At 42.2% G+C, this 16,353-nt stretch overlaps 1 protein-coding gene across 1 annotated transcript in view; it reads right to left on the reverse strand.

The window, feature by feature from the left end:
* jvl (javelin-like) overlaps positions 1-16,353 on the reverse strand; it is a 245,251-nt gene that overhangs the window by 15,454 nt on the left and 213,444 nt on the right. The window contains exons 2-4 of the mRNA XM_071583945.1: positions 10,000-10,134; positions 2,073-3,599; positions 1,116-1,214 (exon numbers count right to left, since the gene is read on the reverse strand). Coding sequence (XP_071440046.1) covers positions 1,116-1,214; positions 2,073-3,599; positions 10,000-10,134 — 1,761 coding nt within the window. The remainder of the gene's footprint in view (positions 1-1,115; positions 1,215-2,072; positions 3,600-9,999; positions 10,135-16,353) is intronic.

Here is a 16,353-nt window from a genome sequence, read left to right on the forward strand (position 1 = left end):
GTGAAAACAGAGAAACCCAAAAGATGAATTATGAGAAAAATAGGAACTAAATTGTCTTGGAGGAATGCTACAAATTATTCTTCAGGCTGAACACCTTTGAAAATGATCATCTCATCTGGGCAACTTGCTATGGACATCCTGAAGAAAACTTGAAGATATATGTATTGCTCAAAGTGAAAGATTTAGATAACAGTTGAAGACAGCACATTTCATCTCTCTGTCTTATCTCTCATACAAAAACTATCATACTACCCCCAAAAGTCTAACTCCCAAATGCCACACACCTAAAAATCATAACTTAATATTATATCGTGATCCTTCAGCTGACCTATACAAGTAAACCTGGATGCTAACTGCCCAGATGCTATTTGCTGATAGGATAATCAAAAATTTCACTTAATGTGAATGCTATTTGCGTCAATTTGCATATTGGTAAACTAGAAAACTACGACTACGTTAAAATGATAATGAAATGTTTTTTATAAATAATAAAAAGCGATTACGAAATTCAAAAATCATGAAAGCTATGGTGGAACATGGTGTCACGTGATCATAAGAAAACTAGGGTGGGAACCCACAGGAAACAGGAACACTCGTTGCTAAATCAAAGCATACTGAAAAGATACATATTGTGTGAGGTTACTAAAACACAGGGACCAATTCAAACCTCAAATTACAATGATGAGGCCTACTAGTAACATGTCAAAAGTTGATGGACAGATGCAAGAGCCTGTTTTTCACATTCAATTTGAAACCACAGTACAAGACGAAGCATTAACACATTAAACACTTCTGTTCACAAATTTTTTTAAACAATTATATAAGTTTGGCATTCTAAAATGCTGGTCGCAGTGATGTGGATTTGCAAATTCAAAATCATAATATAAAAATAAATATTCACACTTGCAAAATAGATATTAGGTTAATCCATCCACAGTACTGAATTTGATATTCGTAAACAACATGAGCAATATGCCTTTGAACATCTAAACCATCCCTTTCTTTGGGGCATCTACATTTTCAATACAATTCATTATTTCAGCATGGCAAAAGTATTGACAGTTCTTGAATATGATGGCCATCACTATTTAAATCCAAAGAGAAACAGCAAATACCTGAAATCGGAGATCCTCATTCTCCTCTTTGGTCTTCTCAAGGTCAATGCTTGCCTCGCCTCTCCATGCAGCCATCCACTCAAGTTTTTGACGCAGTGTCTGCAATAATAAGAAACCATTCAGCTTTATGTTGCTCCAAACAAATTGTAGGCATATACATGAAACAAAAGCATTTGCATAAGCATAGAATTACATGAAAACTTGAGATAACTTTAAAACAAAATTCCATTCAAAAAATGAAAAATATTTTTATTTCATTACAATAGGACTGTATTTGGGTAATATTTTACGTGAAAATAGGCATAACAGTGAAGACTTGAGGAGTAAAATTGAGAAAGCAAACAAAGCATTTACAACAGGAGAAATTATAATAAGTAAAGTAATGTAAATAAAGTTGCAGAAATTAGCAGAGACTTTCATATGGAGCATGAATATCAAAGCTGGTCATCGAGGATTGAAAATGACTGAAGGGTTTTGGGAAAGAATGAAAAAGATAATTTGGACAGGGAGGAAGATAAAAGGCTAAGTTTTAAATAAGACAGTCTAAGAGAGAAAATCCAGAACAACAGCTAGGGAAAATACAAGCTAGGCAGAGATAATCAGTGGAGGAAATATCAAGAGAGAAGGGAAAATGTTGGGTTATCAAGGCAGAGGAAGGAAGAGAGGAAGAGCTTTTTAGACATCATAAAGGCAGGCAGAAGTTACAAAGAAATAATTCAGGACAAATAAGAGGAAGATTTGATTTCCCTTTATTTGTATGATACAAGTTATAGCTGTTAGGCCTACTACACCAAAATCTACCTTTAATAGTTAGTTATAATACTTTGAATTTTGGGCTCATTACTCTTATTGGTCATAATATTATTGATAGTATGTAAAACATACCGAAGTCTACACTGCTCCAATGAAATCAACCTCGTAAGAATGTAGATTTATCCTAGTTCCCAGTCAACTCACCTCCCTCTCCATCGCTGTCACCAGCAAATGCCTCCTCAGCTCCAAAACGTTCTCCTCCTTCAAGATGGCCGCGACCACCCTTGGGTCCGCGCGCTTGACACCCCTGGATGCCGACGTCACCTCCGCAGGGTTGCTGACCACTCCGTCCAAGGCCCCCAGATTCGACAGCGGCCACTCCCACGCTTCCTTCCGCCCCCCAGCTCGGAAGGAAGAGGACCTCGACACTCTTCCGCTCCCACCCACCTCGGTGGCGCGCGGCGACTCCCTCCCTGGACTACCCACCGGGCTGACCCCCACGCTGCCCTGGGTGTCCTCCGGAGACGACCCCCCACCAAGCAGTGGGCTGCCCCCGCCCGAGGCGGCCGCCGCCGTGGCCGCCGTCAGCGACGCCCGCCTCCGCAGACCTCCACCCACCATCATGGGAGACGAGACTCTCCCCGGGGACCCCCGCCCGCTCCCCGCCGAGCTCCCCCTCCGCCCCGGCACCCGCACGAACTTCGCGTGGAGTCCATGGATTCTCGAATTGAGCTCCGACTTCTGCGAAAGCGCGGCTCGGAGACGCTCCTCGAGTTCCGACCTCTGAGCCACGAGCACCAGAGCCTCCTCCTGCAGGCGGGCCACGCGGGCCTCCGACCCCACCGCATCCGCCTCCATCTCGGCGACCCTCCTGAGCAACAGATCCTTCTCCCTCCGCAACCTCCGGACCTCCCCCGCCACCTCCTCCTCATCCTCGTCCTCCTCATCTTCCTCCTCGTCTTCCTCCCCCCGACCCCCCGCGTCCCTTCCGCCCCCGACGACGCCAACCTCCCTCCTGCTGCTGTCCCGCCCTCTACCACCTTGCCCCTCCTCGTCCTCGTGGCTCTCCAGGCGTACCTGGAGCTCTTCTACCTCCCTCCTTAGCTTAGTGCCCTTCCTTTGGATCACCTCCAGCAGTTCCCACAGTTCGTCCTCGCCGGAGAGGGCGGCCGGCGCCTGGTGCTCGTGGTGGCTCTCCCCCGTCTCACTGGCAGGCGAGGAAGTCGTGGCCCCCCCGGAGGACTTGGGCCCCGTCACCGTGCCCGAACTGTGGAGGTCCTTGGTCTCGGTGCTGAACCCGGAGTCCTGCACCGTGCTCCCGGAGGCCGTCCCGCCGCTGCTCGCCTCGCCCCCGCTCCCGCCACCACCGCCCCCTCCGCCGCCGCTCTTGGGCTGCCTCTGGACAGACTTCTTCGCCGCCTCCGGCTCCTTGACCTTCCTCCTGACCCTCACCCCGGGGCCCCAGTCCCGCCATCCCGTCCCCGCGGCCACCGCGGCGGGGGGGGAGGCGGAGACGGTGGCCGAGGGAGTGGTAGCGGACGATGGCGACGAGGACAGCGGACGGGCTCTGAGTTTGATCCTGGCGGCGGCGGTACCCCCGACTCCCGCCGGGGAGGGTGTCTGCCCACGTCCGGAAGGCTCCGACGCCGCCATCTTGCTCCGGAGGTGCGGGAACGTCTCCATGACGACATCGCGGAACTCGAGAAGGGCGCCCACTTCATTTTGGAGCTCCTGGATCGAGAGGGTTGATTGATATTTAGTAGGGAGTGATGGAGATATTTGGCGAAAATGCATCGGTGAAATTCGGAGAATACTTTTTTCCCCGACGGAATTTGCATATTGCGCCAAAGTTGCCAAGTGAGCCGTGCAAAATTTTACGGAAATCGAATTATATCCACCCCTACACAGACCTGGTCCCGAAGTAATTTTATTTTTCGAAAAATTCAGTCGGAAATTTCGACGATCTTGAGTCCATGGATGAATGGATTTTTTACGTCATTGCGGACCTATTACGCATGGAAGGACCCCACTATTTTTCTGAATAGATGCAAAATATTATCCTTAAGCAACAATTACTAATCTGTTTCAATGAACCCAAAGTTTCTTTCAATAATAAAGATAAATGTAGAAGGCTTGACTTTGGAAAATTCCATTTTAATGAGTGAAGATAAAACAACCAAGAACATTAGAGAATTTATTAGTCAACTAATACAGTGGCTGTTCATTTATTTTTCTTCTTCCCACGCAAAGGTTTAATAAATTTACTTACTGAGTTAAACTCAATGCAGGATAATAAAAATCTCAACTCCGAATTGGAACCAAATAGACTATTTCTTCAATTCGAGGCTTTTACGACTGGATTTAGTGCTTTTACTCTCGGAAATATTTCATGATTTCTCTAATTATTAATCCGATTGCAATGAAAATACAAAAAATATTCTTACTTTCCCCCATGTCCGCATCACTTTGCGTTAATTAGAAATAGTTTCCAGAAAACAAACCATCACTGATCAAACTACTTTATTAAATCCTATTCACGGCGTATTTACGTGTATAACTGCTAAAAGAGGGCCATAAAAAAGTTCTTGTATTTATAGTACTGGATAACAGATTGTACATTGCGCTGTCCTCTCCTGCCTATCAAAAACAGCTCTCGATTTTGCCTACCCCTGTGCTCCTTGGTTAATAGGAATAACTGTGCATAGGAGAAAAAAGATGACGATGATGATGATGAATACACGCACACGCGCAAGCGCCGACCTGGGAGTTTTCCACCACTGGTCGTGGGAGTAAGAACACGTGCCTATCGAACTGGGAGGCAAAGCTTAATTATTATTTAAATGACCACTTTTCTTTATTCATTTTATTAACTTATCACAGCAATAGACTGAATTCAAACGAATTATAATATCCCATATGGGTCATCAATTTAAAATTCACTATTTTATATTATTTTTATACTTCCTCCTTACGAGTTTACTTTTGATTTTTTTAAAGGAGATGATGTTTCACGTTAGTCAATTATCTTTTAAACTTTACTGTTTTCCCAGAATATAACCAATCATCGAAATTGGAATGTTTTATTTTTATCACACGGAGTCTACTAATTATGGTAAGGTTTTGGGACAGGCCCCCCCAAAAAGTATTACACGTCGTCATGAATTTCAAAAGAACTTCGGAGCCTCAACCCGTTCGTCGTTACAGTCTTTCCTTCCCCAGCTCTCCGTTTCTCTATCCCCTCATGCAGCCCATAATCTCTCGTTCTTTTCATCCTTCTTCCCCACTTGCTTAACATTCCACCTGTTTCAAATAAACCATTGCATCTTCCATTCTTTCAGTTTTCCACTCGATGTTCCCTTCGTCTTCGAATTTTCCCTACAAACTTCCTCACTCCTCCAGCTATACGTTTATTTATCTTCCTCTCCATTGAATTAATTTTCCACATCCTTCTACATGCTGTAAAGTCTCCAGCCCACGCTTCTTCCTCTCTCCTAAAAAACTTCTCACGGAACCATACAAGAACTCCCTCTTCGTGGAATACATATGCTTCTTCCGCTTCTATTCTCAACATCCCTAACTTCTACGTAAGCTCACCTTCGCCCAAAACTCAGCCCACGTACGGGAACTTCCATCTGTTCTAATTTACGCCCGCCTTATGCCCATCACGTTTTTTATCGAAAGAAAATGGCATGTTTTTTTCCGCTTTCTTCCACAACAGTGTTTTTAACGCGACTTTAATAACTGCCTTGTTCGGGCCAGATGCTTTTGCAGCCGTCTCACTGATGAAAAGGCCATGTATTGACCACCTTTCATCCATCTGATAACCCCTGACCTAAGTGGCACGGGTGATTCCGCCAGGAGCATTCATCATTACTCCAGCGATTTAGTGCTCTACGGTTCATTAAAACGCTCCAGTTCTTGTATCCAAGTCGTCGATCATGGATAAGACATAAGGTCGGTCACAGTATTTAAAAAACGCAAAACAATTCCACTCCGTAACAAATGGTAATGACGGTGGAAATGCTTTTCCCAAAACCAATTCTCAGTTCTATCAGTTAACATACGGAAGAAAATTAAGGGCAAAGCTTAGCCACCGCACTATGGAGGAGCTGACCCTTGACCCTCCTTGATACCAACCGTTTTTGCACTTCTCTTCTAAAAAGCCTATTGCATCAAAATGACAACCACAAATTTTAGTAAAAATACACAAATAAAATAAGTTAGTAATTACGTTAATGACCACAAAGGAAAACTCGGAAAATTTAAATCGTAGAAGATGGTATGTACTCATACTTCCTCAATGCCCAATCATAATTATCTTTCGCATAACGTCTCTAGGTACTTCACGAGTAATAGAGAAATCTATCATTTTTCAGCACGAAAATTTCATCTGGGAAAATATTTTAGAATCCCGCTGAGTTCTCCATTAACAATAAACAAATAAAATATGATATGAGCAATTTTACAAGATAGCAAAAATAAAGTATTAAGGAAGACAAGCAGATAGAAACTGATTTTCCTTGAAAGATCATTTATTTAACGTTTGTTAATAAAAACCATAATCTTTCACCGACACGGCTTTCATCGGTTATGGACTCGACTAGAAAATTCGAAGATCCTCTGGATTCTTTTTACGAGTGAATAAACGTCAGTGAAGTCATTCCCGATTCCATTTTATCGAACTTTCCAATTTCTCTGACAGGATAATAAAATTACGACTTCCGCATCATACAGATGGGTTAACTAGACAAAGAATCACCACCCACAAGCGTAGAACACTACAATATTCACTGACATTCTAGGATTACTCCCCGAGTTCACTTAGTATCCCGAAGGCTTATCCCCAGAGAAATAGAAAAAAAATTATTTTCGTGAAAACTCTATGAAACGGAGAAAGTTACTGCAAAGGGGAGGGCAGATCGTGTGCGAAGGCTGAAGCAATAAAGAGAAAATTGAGTAGAAAAGAGTGTACATATAAGAACACGTGAGCGAAAGTATGTTACTAGTAAAGACAATTAGTATGTGCTGAAACTTAGTCACAGAGAAGACGGCGTCTGAGATACACCGGAGGAATTTATTCGGGACAATATCGTAATGAAACACGTGATATTCGAGGGGAATTGGAATTCAACAGTGAGTCAAAGGAGGGGTAGGAGTGCCTTAGTTCGCAATATTAAATAAAATGTTCTCTTCGATTATATTATCTCTTAGCTCAAACATCATCAAAGCAATAGTTAAGAATGGAAAATGCCGGAAGATACAGAATCACACCGATGACATATTATTGCTTATTCATAACACAGTTGAGCGATAATAAAATATAATGGGTAATTAAAAATGGTCAGAAGGGAAATTGGAGTAGAAAATTGACACGTAGACGTTTAACTCAATGAAAATTAAGGAATAAAAGTACAGTAAATAACATCCTAAGTAAAGTTAAAGAGAAGAAGACCGTATAAATGCGAGGATCTTGAAAAGGGGCGAGCTGTAGTGAAATAATAGAATTATTAAGGCCATAATAATCAGAAAGAGAAATATTATGGATGGGTTGATTAACGAGATGAAAGTCAGAAAGTAACGGAAGGTGAATACGGAGTTGATGAGAAGAATGCATAGCGAATGAAATTATAAGCTTAGGCGATAAACCAATAGGACGAAGTAAATGTGGTGGAAAGAGTTATTCAAAGACAAGGAGAAATTTCAGAACGAGGGAAAATAGATGTGCTGTACAAGAACGCGAAAGAAATGTAATGAGTTAAAAGGGGCAAAACGACACAAACTTTAAGAGATAAGACAACAGTTATTAGTCAGAGGACTGAAATACATTTAGGAAAGGGAAAGTCTTATATTAAAGGGACTGGTGGTAAATATAATACAGCACAGTATCGCAAAACATAAACCTGAACGCAAAAGTATGAACATTAAATGGATAGAGTGTAACGAGACGCTTTTGTAAATTACGTTAAACAATCCCCAATATTGATTCTAATGTCAATTTTTATAACCCATCAACCATTGGTAAACTTCTATTTAATTCGTAACAACTGTGTAATAGTCTGGAAAAAGAGTAATGTCTACGTATTGAGAGATATAAATGGAAATTTTAATTTTTTCACATTGGCCAGCATTTTAAAATTATAAACTTCGGAAAATTTTAATTTTTTTCAAAAATATGAAAATAATTCTCTATACGCTAAATATTGTCTGGAAGACATCCATGTGTCTAATATTAAATCCCGAAAATTTTTACATATTTGTGACATGAGAAGAAAACTGGATTTTTTTTCAACTGCATGAGATATTAAACCATGCCAGAAGTTTCAAAAACAAACTGTTGAATTAAATTGTTCCGTCAATGCAATACCAATTTTTAACGTCTGTTCAACCTTCTTCTCAAACTTATTCGATCCCCACTATCTTCAAATGAGTCCAGAAGGCTTACCTTCGGTTTACCATGCGGGGACTCCTTACTCTTTCCCCCTCTTCTCATTCTCCACCTGGCCACTCCTTCCATATCACGGGTATAGGTTAAGTTAGAGGCCAATGAATGTCAATAATTTACTTTTGATAGTGATGTGAAAATGTCGAAAATGGTTACTTATTTCAATAAATGTGGAAAGTTTACGTTTCCAATTAACCAGAGTAATTTCCACAAAGCCAGAGCGCATGCAATTAATGCCAGTGGGATAGAAAGTCGAGAATTGTAATAGAGAATGGCAGACTGTGGAGTATGACAAGAGTTCTCCACTGTCACCAGAGGGAGTAAAATAGTACGAGGCAAGGGAAGGACTGGATAGGAATGAAAGAGGTGAGGAGTTAATCTAAGTCAGGTTTGCCGACGATAAAGCTTTATTTAGCCGATTGGCTGAGGTCCGGTTATTTAGAGTATCTTTTAGAATTAATACTGAAGAGTGAAAAAGTTAGAAATAAGACAGTTGGGCAAGAGAGAGAGATAGTGGAAATTTTGAATGGCATGTAAGGTGGTAGAAAATATGAGAACCTGAAGACGGAATTAGAGTCAGGTCTTAAGGTTTGTGCTATACAGTCCTCTGGGACGCGGCGACAGGTAATATTTTTAAGAGGCAATCCGAGAAATATCTCTAGTCGGTAGACCAACCATAAAATGTTTTTATTTCTCCAAAAACAAAACCGGTCCTTTCCAAGTCGTATAGGAACAGGTCCGTAAACCCACGAGGTAGAACAAGATTAACTATCGGGATATTAGAGTACCGCCCGCTCAATACCGCTACCTTACACCAGAAACAGTTGGGCTTATCAAAATTTCAAGCAATATCTCTTTTTCATACACACCCGGCCAGAACATTTAATCTAATTTTCCGGAAGATTAACCAGAGAATGTTCCGTTTGGTATTAATAATAAAAACCCAGACTCTCCAACCCAGAAACTCAAACTCTGAAGGAAAGTCGGCTGTGAGTGATTACTTCTTACTTAAATGATGCACGGAGGACGCATTATGGACTTGGGTATAGCGATAATCTTAAGGCGAAGAGATTAATGCTAAGGTTATAACAGGAAAAGGAATATTACCTCAGGCTAACACATGCGTCGTCTTAGTCACACTGGTTAAGAGAAGGTAAAATTAACTATACACTAATAGAAAACTCTATGCACTAATAAAAACCATACACTATTAGAAAAACCTCTTATAATAACACGATTTGGTAAAATATTTCGATAGAGATTATTAGGTAATGATAAGCCATTAATCCTAGCATTAACAACAACAAATATATAAGGCTAATTCCCCTTAAAATTAGGATTAAAAAGAATAATATTCACCCACATATCAATAGAAATCACGACGACATTAATTACTTTCTATGCTTTTTACTTAAGTTTCATCTCTAATTTCATATGATAGTGCAATTCGGCAAGGACATTTGGCATTGTCGCAGCATCAAATTCCCCATAGAACTTTCGTTTAATCTTTTGTTTACAGCCGAGAACCAGAAAATTAATCCCCATTTCTCACACAGTTGATTAAATCTCTGCGAAAAATCGCTTAAAAGTCAAGATATGGGTCACCCACTGCGAGTTACCGTGGGAACCAAGGCCTCCAAACAACGTAGCATGAGGTTTAATTACCACTTTCCGGGGGACCGGGCTTACCTGAAGGACAACCAATGACTTGGCCTGCTCATGGATGAGATAGTGAAAAGGAGCCGGAGATCGAAGCTGGACATCCATGGCAAGAGGCTGGTCCTCCGCGGTGGCCGGCGCCTGAACGCCGCCTCTGTCTGGGACCTGTTTTGAATAAGAAGAGAGATTAGTCACCTTCATTCGTGCAAATTAAAACAGTGCATACGCACGGATATATGACCGTTAAAATCTTTTCTATCGTGTATGGGTAGGTACAAAAGCCAATGGAGAGTTGAATACGGAAGACAAAACCTTTATTTAAAACCATATGAGTAAGAGTTTTCACTTCGAAAACCATCAAATGACAGTTCATTGCAGCTATAGTATAACACTTCATTTATAGTATGTTTATCCATCAATGAAGCTCGGATACCGTAATCACAAGTTATATTTAAATTGTTTGTTTGCACCTCCAGTCCTTATAACCACTACTTACCGCTTCGGTTACTCAGCAGTGAAAACATTCAGGGAAAGGCAAAAGCAAAACAGCGATTCCGCATTACCACTTAATTAAACACGACCATGGTTTCACTGCGATGCAGCAACATTAGGTAAACATGAGCTATTGCGTAGGCAATATAGGTACATATATAGTCCAGTTGGGTGGAGGGGGGGGGCAAGGATGGCCCCAATTCAAACCCCTAAACCTCTACCTGCACGAGAGCCCTCCCCCTCTGCCTGGGACACTCCACCCCTCTCATTATCTGTTCCCCAACCCTTTCCTCTTCCCTCCTCCTCCACCAAGGCCACTCCACCACACCTTCGCTACCCTTCCCTTCCCACTACTGTCCCATAGACCAGCACGCTACACCACTTCCCTCCCTTCTCCCCCTTCCCTCCTCAACGTGCGCATAAAGTGCATCCGCAATATTGTATGATTGTCCCCCTGATGATGCTGCAACGCAGCGAAAACATGGCTACGCTTAACTAAGTGTAAAGGTAGAATTTCATTTCCCTTTCACGATAAAAGAAATCTACAGGAGGTAATCCGGAAACGACACACGCGACAACATTAAGCTTAGTATTTCAATATTTATTTGAGTAACGAATGGATGTCCAATTTATAAATCAATGATAAAAAATGACAAATTTGATGCGACACCACTCTAAATGACTGCGATATTGAGTACTTTTACATGAAAAATGTATTTAGTACTAAAAATCCAAGCCACTTAAAGGGAAAATGATTTTTTATGAATCGAGCTGATATTTGCAAGTGATGAAATTTCACATGCAGTACATTTACAAGATATGAGCCGAACATTTTTACGTTCATATGAAGTTCATAGTAGATGAAAGCAGAGGGAAAGAAAAAAGACGTTTTCCATTATAGTCTTAAAACCACTTTTGTGACAGGGCAATAAAATACGCTAAACTGATTACAATGGCAAAGGTATACTGATAACCGAAAAACATGACCAAAACTCCTTGCTTATATAAACAAAATGGAGCTTTCTGACGCTTTCACCTTTCTCTCGCACAATCACCTAGGAGCTCTGCCGCGTATTAATCTAATCTAGCCTGCAACATTGTGGAGTCATGAGGTTCCCACCGCTGATATTCTAATAACCCGGGAAAACTTTCTTCTTCAAATTAATCTTCAACTCCCGTAGACAAGCGCATGCATGAGTAGTGCAAACCCTGTCCAAACCTAGTCAATTTGACCCAGTTTATGTTCTCATCCAATTCGTAACAAACGACAAAGGTACCATCATATGAGTTTTTACTATTTACTCCGCTTTATATTTTGAAAGAAAGATATAAATAGAATTTGGACTGATTACACATTCAAAAAAATTTTTCAATCTGGGACAATTGCCGACGATTCGACCGACGCGATAATTTCCTGGTGGCAATTTTATTTTTCTAACCGAAGGAACTCCCAAGGTGAAAATTCCCTGCTTTCTGTCGATTATACTGATGAGATCATAGGGCAAAAATCTCTACCTCCACGCAGCTGGCATAACTTGGAAACCGCATGGAAGATTACTTTTCGTTTGGCCTTCGCCACTGTCATTACGTACCAGGTCGCTATTTTAGTAAATAACTGTTTCGGCGTTTAAAAAAATGTCTCCAATGCTTCATCGACCAAAATAAAAGTAATCAGTGCAAAACATTATAAATAATAAGCACATAGGAAGAGTTGCAGTGAATGCAAACGATAAAATAAGCTAGAACTACGAGTTATGAAAACGAGGGCTTAGATACCAAAAGAGCGTGGGTACTCATTTTACGATATTCCATTCCCAACTTTTCCAACGAGTAAAACTTTCTTTTCCTGATTTTCTATCAAATGTTGGGAATCTGATGGGTTATTTTTATTCGGATCATCCCTCTTCCACATTGTATGGCTGAAATCGGTTAGTTTCTGTTTTTTCAGTTCCTGCGCACGCGATGAACTGCGGAAACGCGAACAGATTTCAAAACTAAAAGGAACTTAGTTTCCATCGGAATTTTCCGATCCCCTATCCCGGTTCGGATATCAAATTCCACACTTTCAAGAAAATTCAACCCTTTCCCCTCCTCTTTGACTTTTTGTTTGAAAATAGTTAATAAAGTTTTAATAAAGTGAGCAATTCCTGAATTGTCCCCGATTTTCCCGACAGAGTGACCAACTTGAGGATGGTAACCACTCGGTCAGGATTCAGCGGCCAGTGGCTACTCGAAAGGATTCTTGTCTGGTGACGATAACCCGCCAAATTATCTCATTTAACACCTATCCAAAAGTTCGCGCTTCTAAAAATCACGCAATGGGCAACTTTTCCATCATTCTTCTAATTTTATTTGTAATGGGATACGCATTTAAAAAAAAGAGTCGCGTTGCGCAAAACATGGGAGACCCTGGCGCAACGTCGTCTCTCTTTAAAACCGTCATTGCCACCACATCTCTACGTCACCGTGCGCTCTTGCCACTCCCCCCCCCCCTCCCCCACCCTCCTACCCGCGAATCCCTTTCCCTCCATCTCATCTCAGCCGTGACAGCCTCACTCCCTCTCCAATCTCCCTTCCGCCAAACCCCCCTTCCCCCACGTCCCCACTCACCCCCGCCCAGCTCCGCCTCAACCCACCGTGGCCACAACACCACTCATTCCGACCGGCGCTTCTCGAAACTCGCGTTTTTTCCTTCACTTCCGCCTCCCACCTTCGCGTACACCAATACGCGATGGTCCCGCGGGAACCACGGGAGTCGACGAGACAAGGGACGGGATGTAAAATACGGACCAATTGGTCGCAATCGCATCGACATGCGTTTGTTAAAATTCCAAGGGGGACTGAAGCCTTCTGGAAAAGAGCGAAAAGGGGAATTCTTTGCCACTCAGTTCTCTCATCTCTCGCACTAAAACACTCGACTTTCTAAAAAGAAAAGTAGAGTATTCAGGGTAGACGTGGGTTTTCGCCTCTGACACTTGCGCGAGAAACGTTTTTTAATCTAGGATAATTGCCGACGATTCGGCAGACAGGATAGCTATCTAGCGGCGCAATTCTTTTTTTTCCAGACCGAAGGAACTCCCAAGGAGCAGCCATCTTACGCTGTGGTGAATATAATTTACAGTCGTTGTGCAAAGCTTCTATCCCCACGCAATGGATACGAAACTGGCGCAACTCTGAAACCGCATGAAAGATCTCTTCCATTTAGTCGCCATCACTGTCATTACGCCTCACGTCATTATTTCGAATAATAACTGTGCCATCGCTTGGAAATGGCAGGCCTTACTAGCACTGCTAGATAGATAAAATAATTTTGACTCGCCCGTGCAAATGGATGAAAGAGCATTTAAGGTTTCTCATGGCATCCTTAAATGAACCGTGCGAAAATTCTTCCGAGGTGGCCCTTTATCGCTACTGGGTCGGCAGCATCAGCATCACAGGCCGTCACGATGGTTTGATGATCATTATAAAAAATATCACGCATTTCAAAATATCACTCTCGAGCATCAAAGTTGGTGGATAACGCAGGTGTAAGTAGGGCGGAATGATTTTGTTAGCTCATGAATTTTTTCCCCTGTTATTCAGTAGCTCGCACAGATTGAGAACGACGCGGTCGCGTTAAATAAAATACTGAATTGGCGATGCCTGTGTGAACACAATTTTCTTCACCTATTCCCATCCTCGTTGCAACTCACACGCTATCAAAATCGGCGTCTAGTGTCGTAGGTCCCGCATGACTTCTAAAATGAGTGCACCTGGTATACGTTATCATTTCTCAATTCAGTGCGCGCGCAGCATCTCGAGTTTTTGCAATAGAGAGGGAAGTTCAGCGGCGCCATAAATTTACCGCAGTTTATTTTGGGGCGGTTGAGATACGACTAACGACATCCCATCTCCCAGGCACACACGGAGGGGATGTATGCGAGTGCTCTCAAGGCGACGAGGGGAAGTCTCGATCCCTGGATTTTATGTCAAAAGCGTGAATCACGGCCGATGTCGATTTCCGTAGGAAACCATTCCTTATCTTCCCCTCACGTCCATACGACGCAAGGATTCCCGATTTACGAATGGGAACTGGTGACGTGCCGCTGAATTTTCGCTCGTGAAATATAAGGCGAGAAAAGCATTCTTTTAGGTCCACAGATTTTGGGATTACTCTTCCGTGAAAGCGTTTCCATGAGTATAGTTAGACCCGCAAAGGCCAACTTTATGGTCATCTACTTTTTCATTACTTGAGTATTATTCTGAAGAAATCGAAATTGGCTGATATAAAGTGACAACATTAAATCAACCAACCTATCTATTCCAAATTATTCGCCACATAGTGGCCTAAAAAGCTTGAAGAAGAGACATGAGAGGGATCTGGCATCACAATGCTATCGAACTCGAGAACCAAATCGGAACCCTTCGTTCTCATCAATTACCTTAACACCCTAAGCGAAGGAAGCAAGAACAACTGACTTTGATCGTCAGGCGGGGCCAATGAATTTCCGCAAAAAGAATCTAAGAAACACAATCGGAATGGGAAGTTCGTAATGGATCACTTAGGCATGGCGGCGCCTCAGATTTTTGCGAACTTATATGGGAACCACGAACAGAGCAAGAAATGTTGAAAAAACCATCACAGGTTAATAGCTTCAAGGAATTACTTATTGCACGCAAAAAAATCTCCGCCGTTCCACGTACAATTATTACATATTCAAAGGAAAAAGTTTTTTCTTAAAGCTTGAAATATTATCAAACTTCACATCAAAATTACTAGGACGAAGACAAGTACGCAACACGAATTACGAGGTAAACGGATATTTTGTTAGCTTTGGTATTCAGGAGATTATGTAAGACCATGAGCAACTTTCTATAACTTGTGTTAGAAGAAAGCTGATAAAAGTTTTCAAGAAGTTCTCTCGGGTTTCCCACCGGGTCAGATTGCAGTGCGCCGACGTTTCGATTGCTGACTCTGCCATCGTCTTCAGCGTTCACTTCACCCTGAAGACGATGGCAGAGTCGGCTATCGAAACGTCTGTGTACTGCAACCTGACCCGGTGGGAAACCCGAGAGAACTTCTTGAATACCATACATCAGGAAAACCTGAAATCCTTCATAGCTGATAAAAGACTTGCTCACCAGAGTTTCCGAAGGCAATGAAACCTTGCCACGGCATCGAATGCCTTTACCCGCGATTTTTATTGGGCAATCTCTCATTATCACTGCCTTAAACCTCGACGGGGTAACAACAGGGGTCGTCAAAGGGTGGCAACATGAAGACGGGGGTCTCCCTTTACCCTCGACTCCCGTCCAACGAATTGCAAGGTCAGCCATGACTCAAAGGCAAGGCTAAAACTGAGTTGCAGTCCTTGGAGGAGGCAGTTTATGATTGATAAAGTCGCCGCTTCGAAGAAGTGCGTCTTCTTTATGCTATGCGCAGTGTCCTCGAGAAGGTACGATAGAGGCCCCTTATAAGAGCCTCACGCGATACTGCAAGGAAACAAGTTTGTCGCTCATTCCACTACCGTTGTTTTTCCACAGATAAGAACAAAATCCGAAGACACATTTTGTTTAAGGCGATGTTTGTTTAGCATTTTTAAAAGTTGAATATGTGCGTGCATTTTCGCCTCCGACGAAATGGAAGTCATGACAATGTAATGAAACTACGGGCCACGCTGGGGTAATACTCACGGACGCAATAGGTGAACTATTGAGTTAATTACAGACATTATTGGGCCTGAAACGGGAAGCGCTTCTGCCAACTGCACACCTTGCTATAGAACGAGATTCACGGGTCAAGTTTATCACTTCTTGAGGATTATCTCACAGCTTTAAACAGATAATGATGAAAGGAAATTTTGCTAATATTTATTATATGTACTCGTACATTTATGGCACGTTGTCGAGAGC

This window comes from Hetaerina americana, unplaced genomic scaffold, assembly GCF_022747635.1.
Source record: "Hetaerina americana unplaced genomic scaffold, ioHetAmer1.1.p SCAF_15, whole genome shotgun sequence".
NCBI lineage: Eukaryota > Metazoa > Arthropoda > Insecta > Odonata > Calopterygidae > Hetaerina > Hetaerina americana.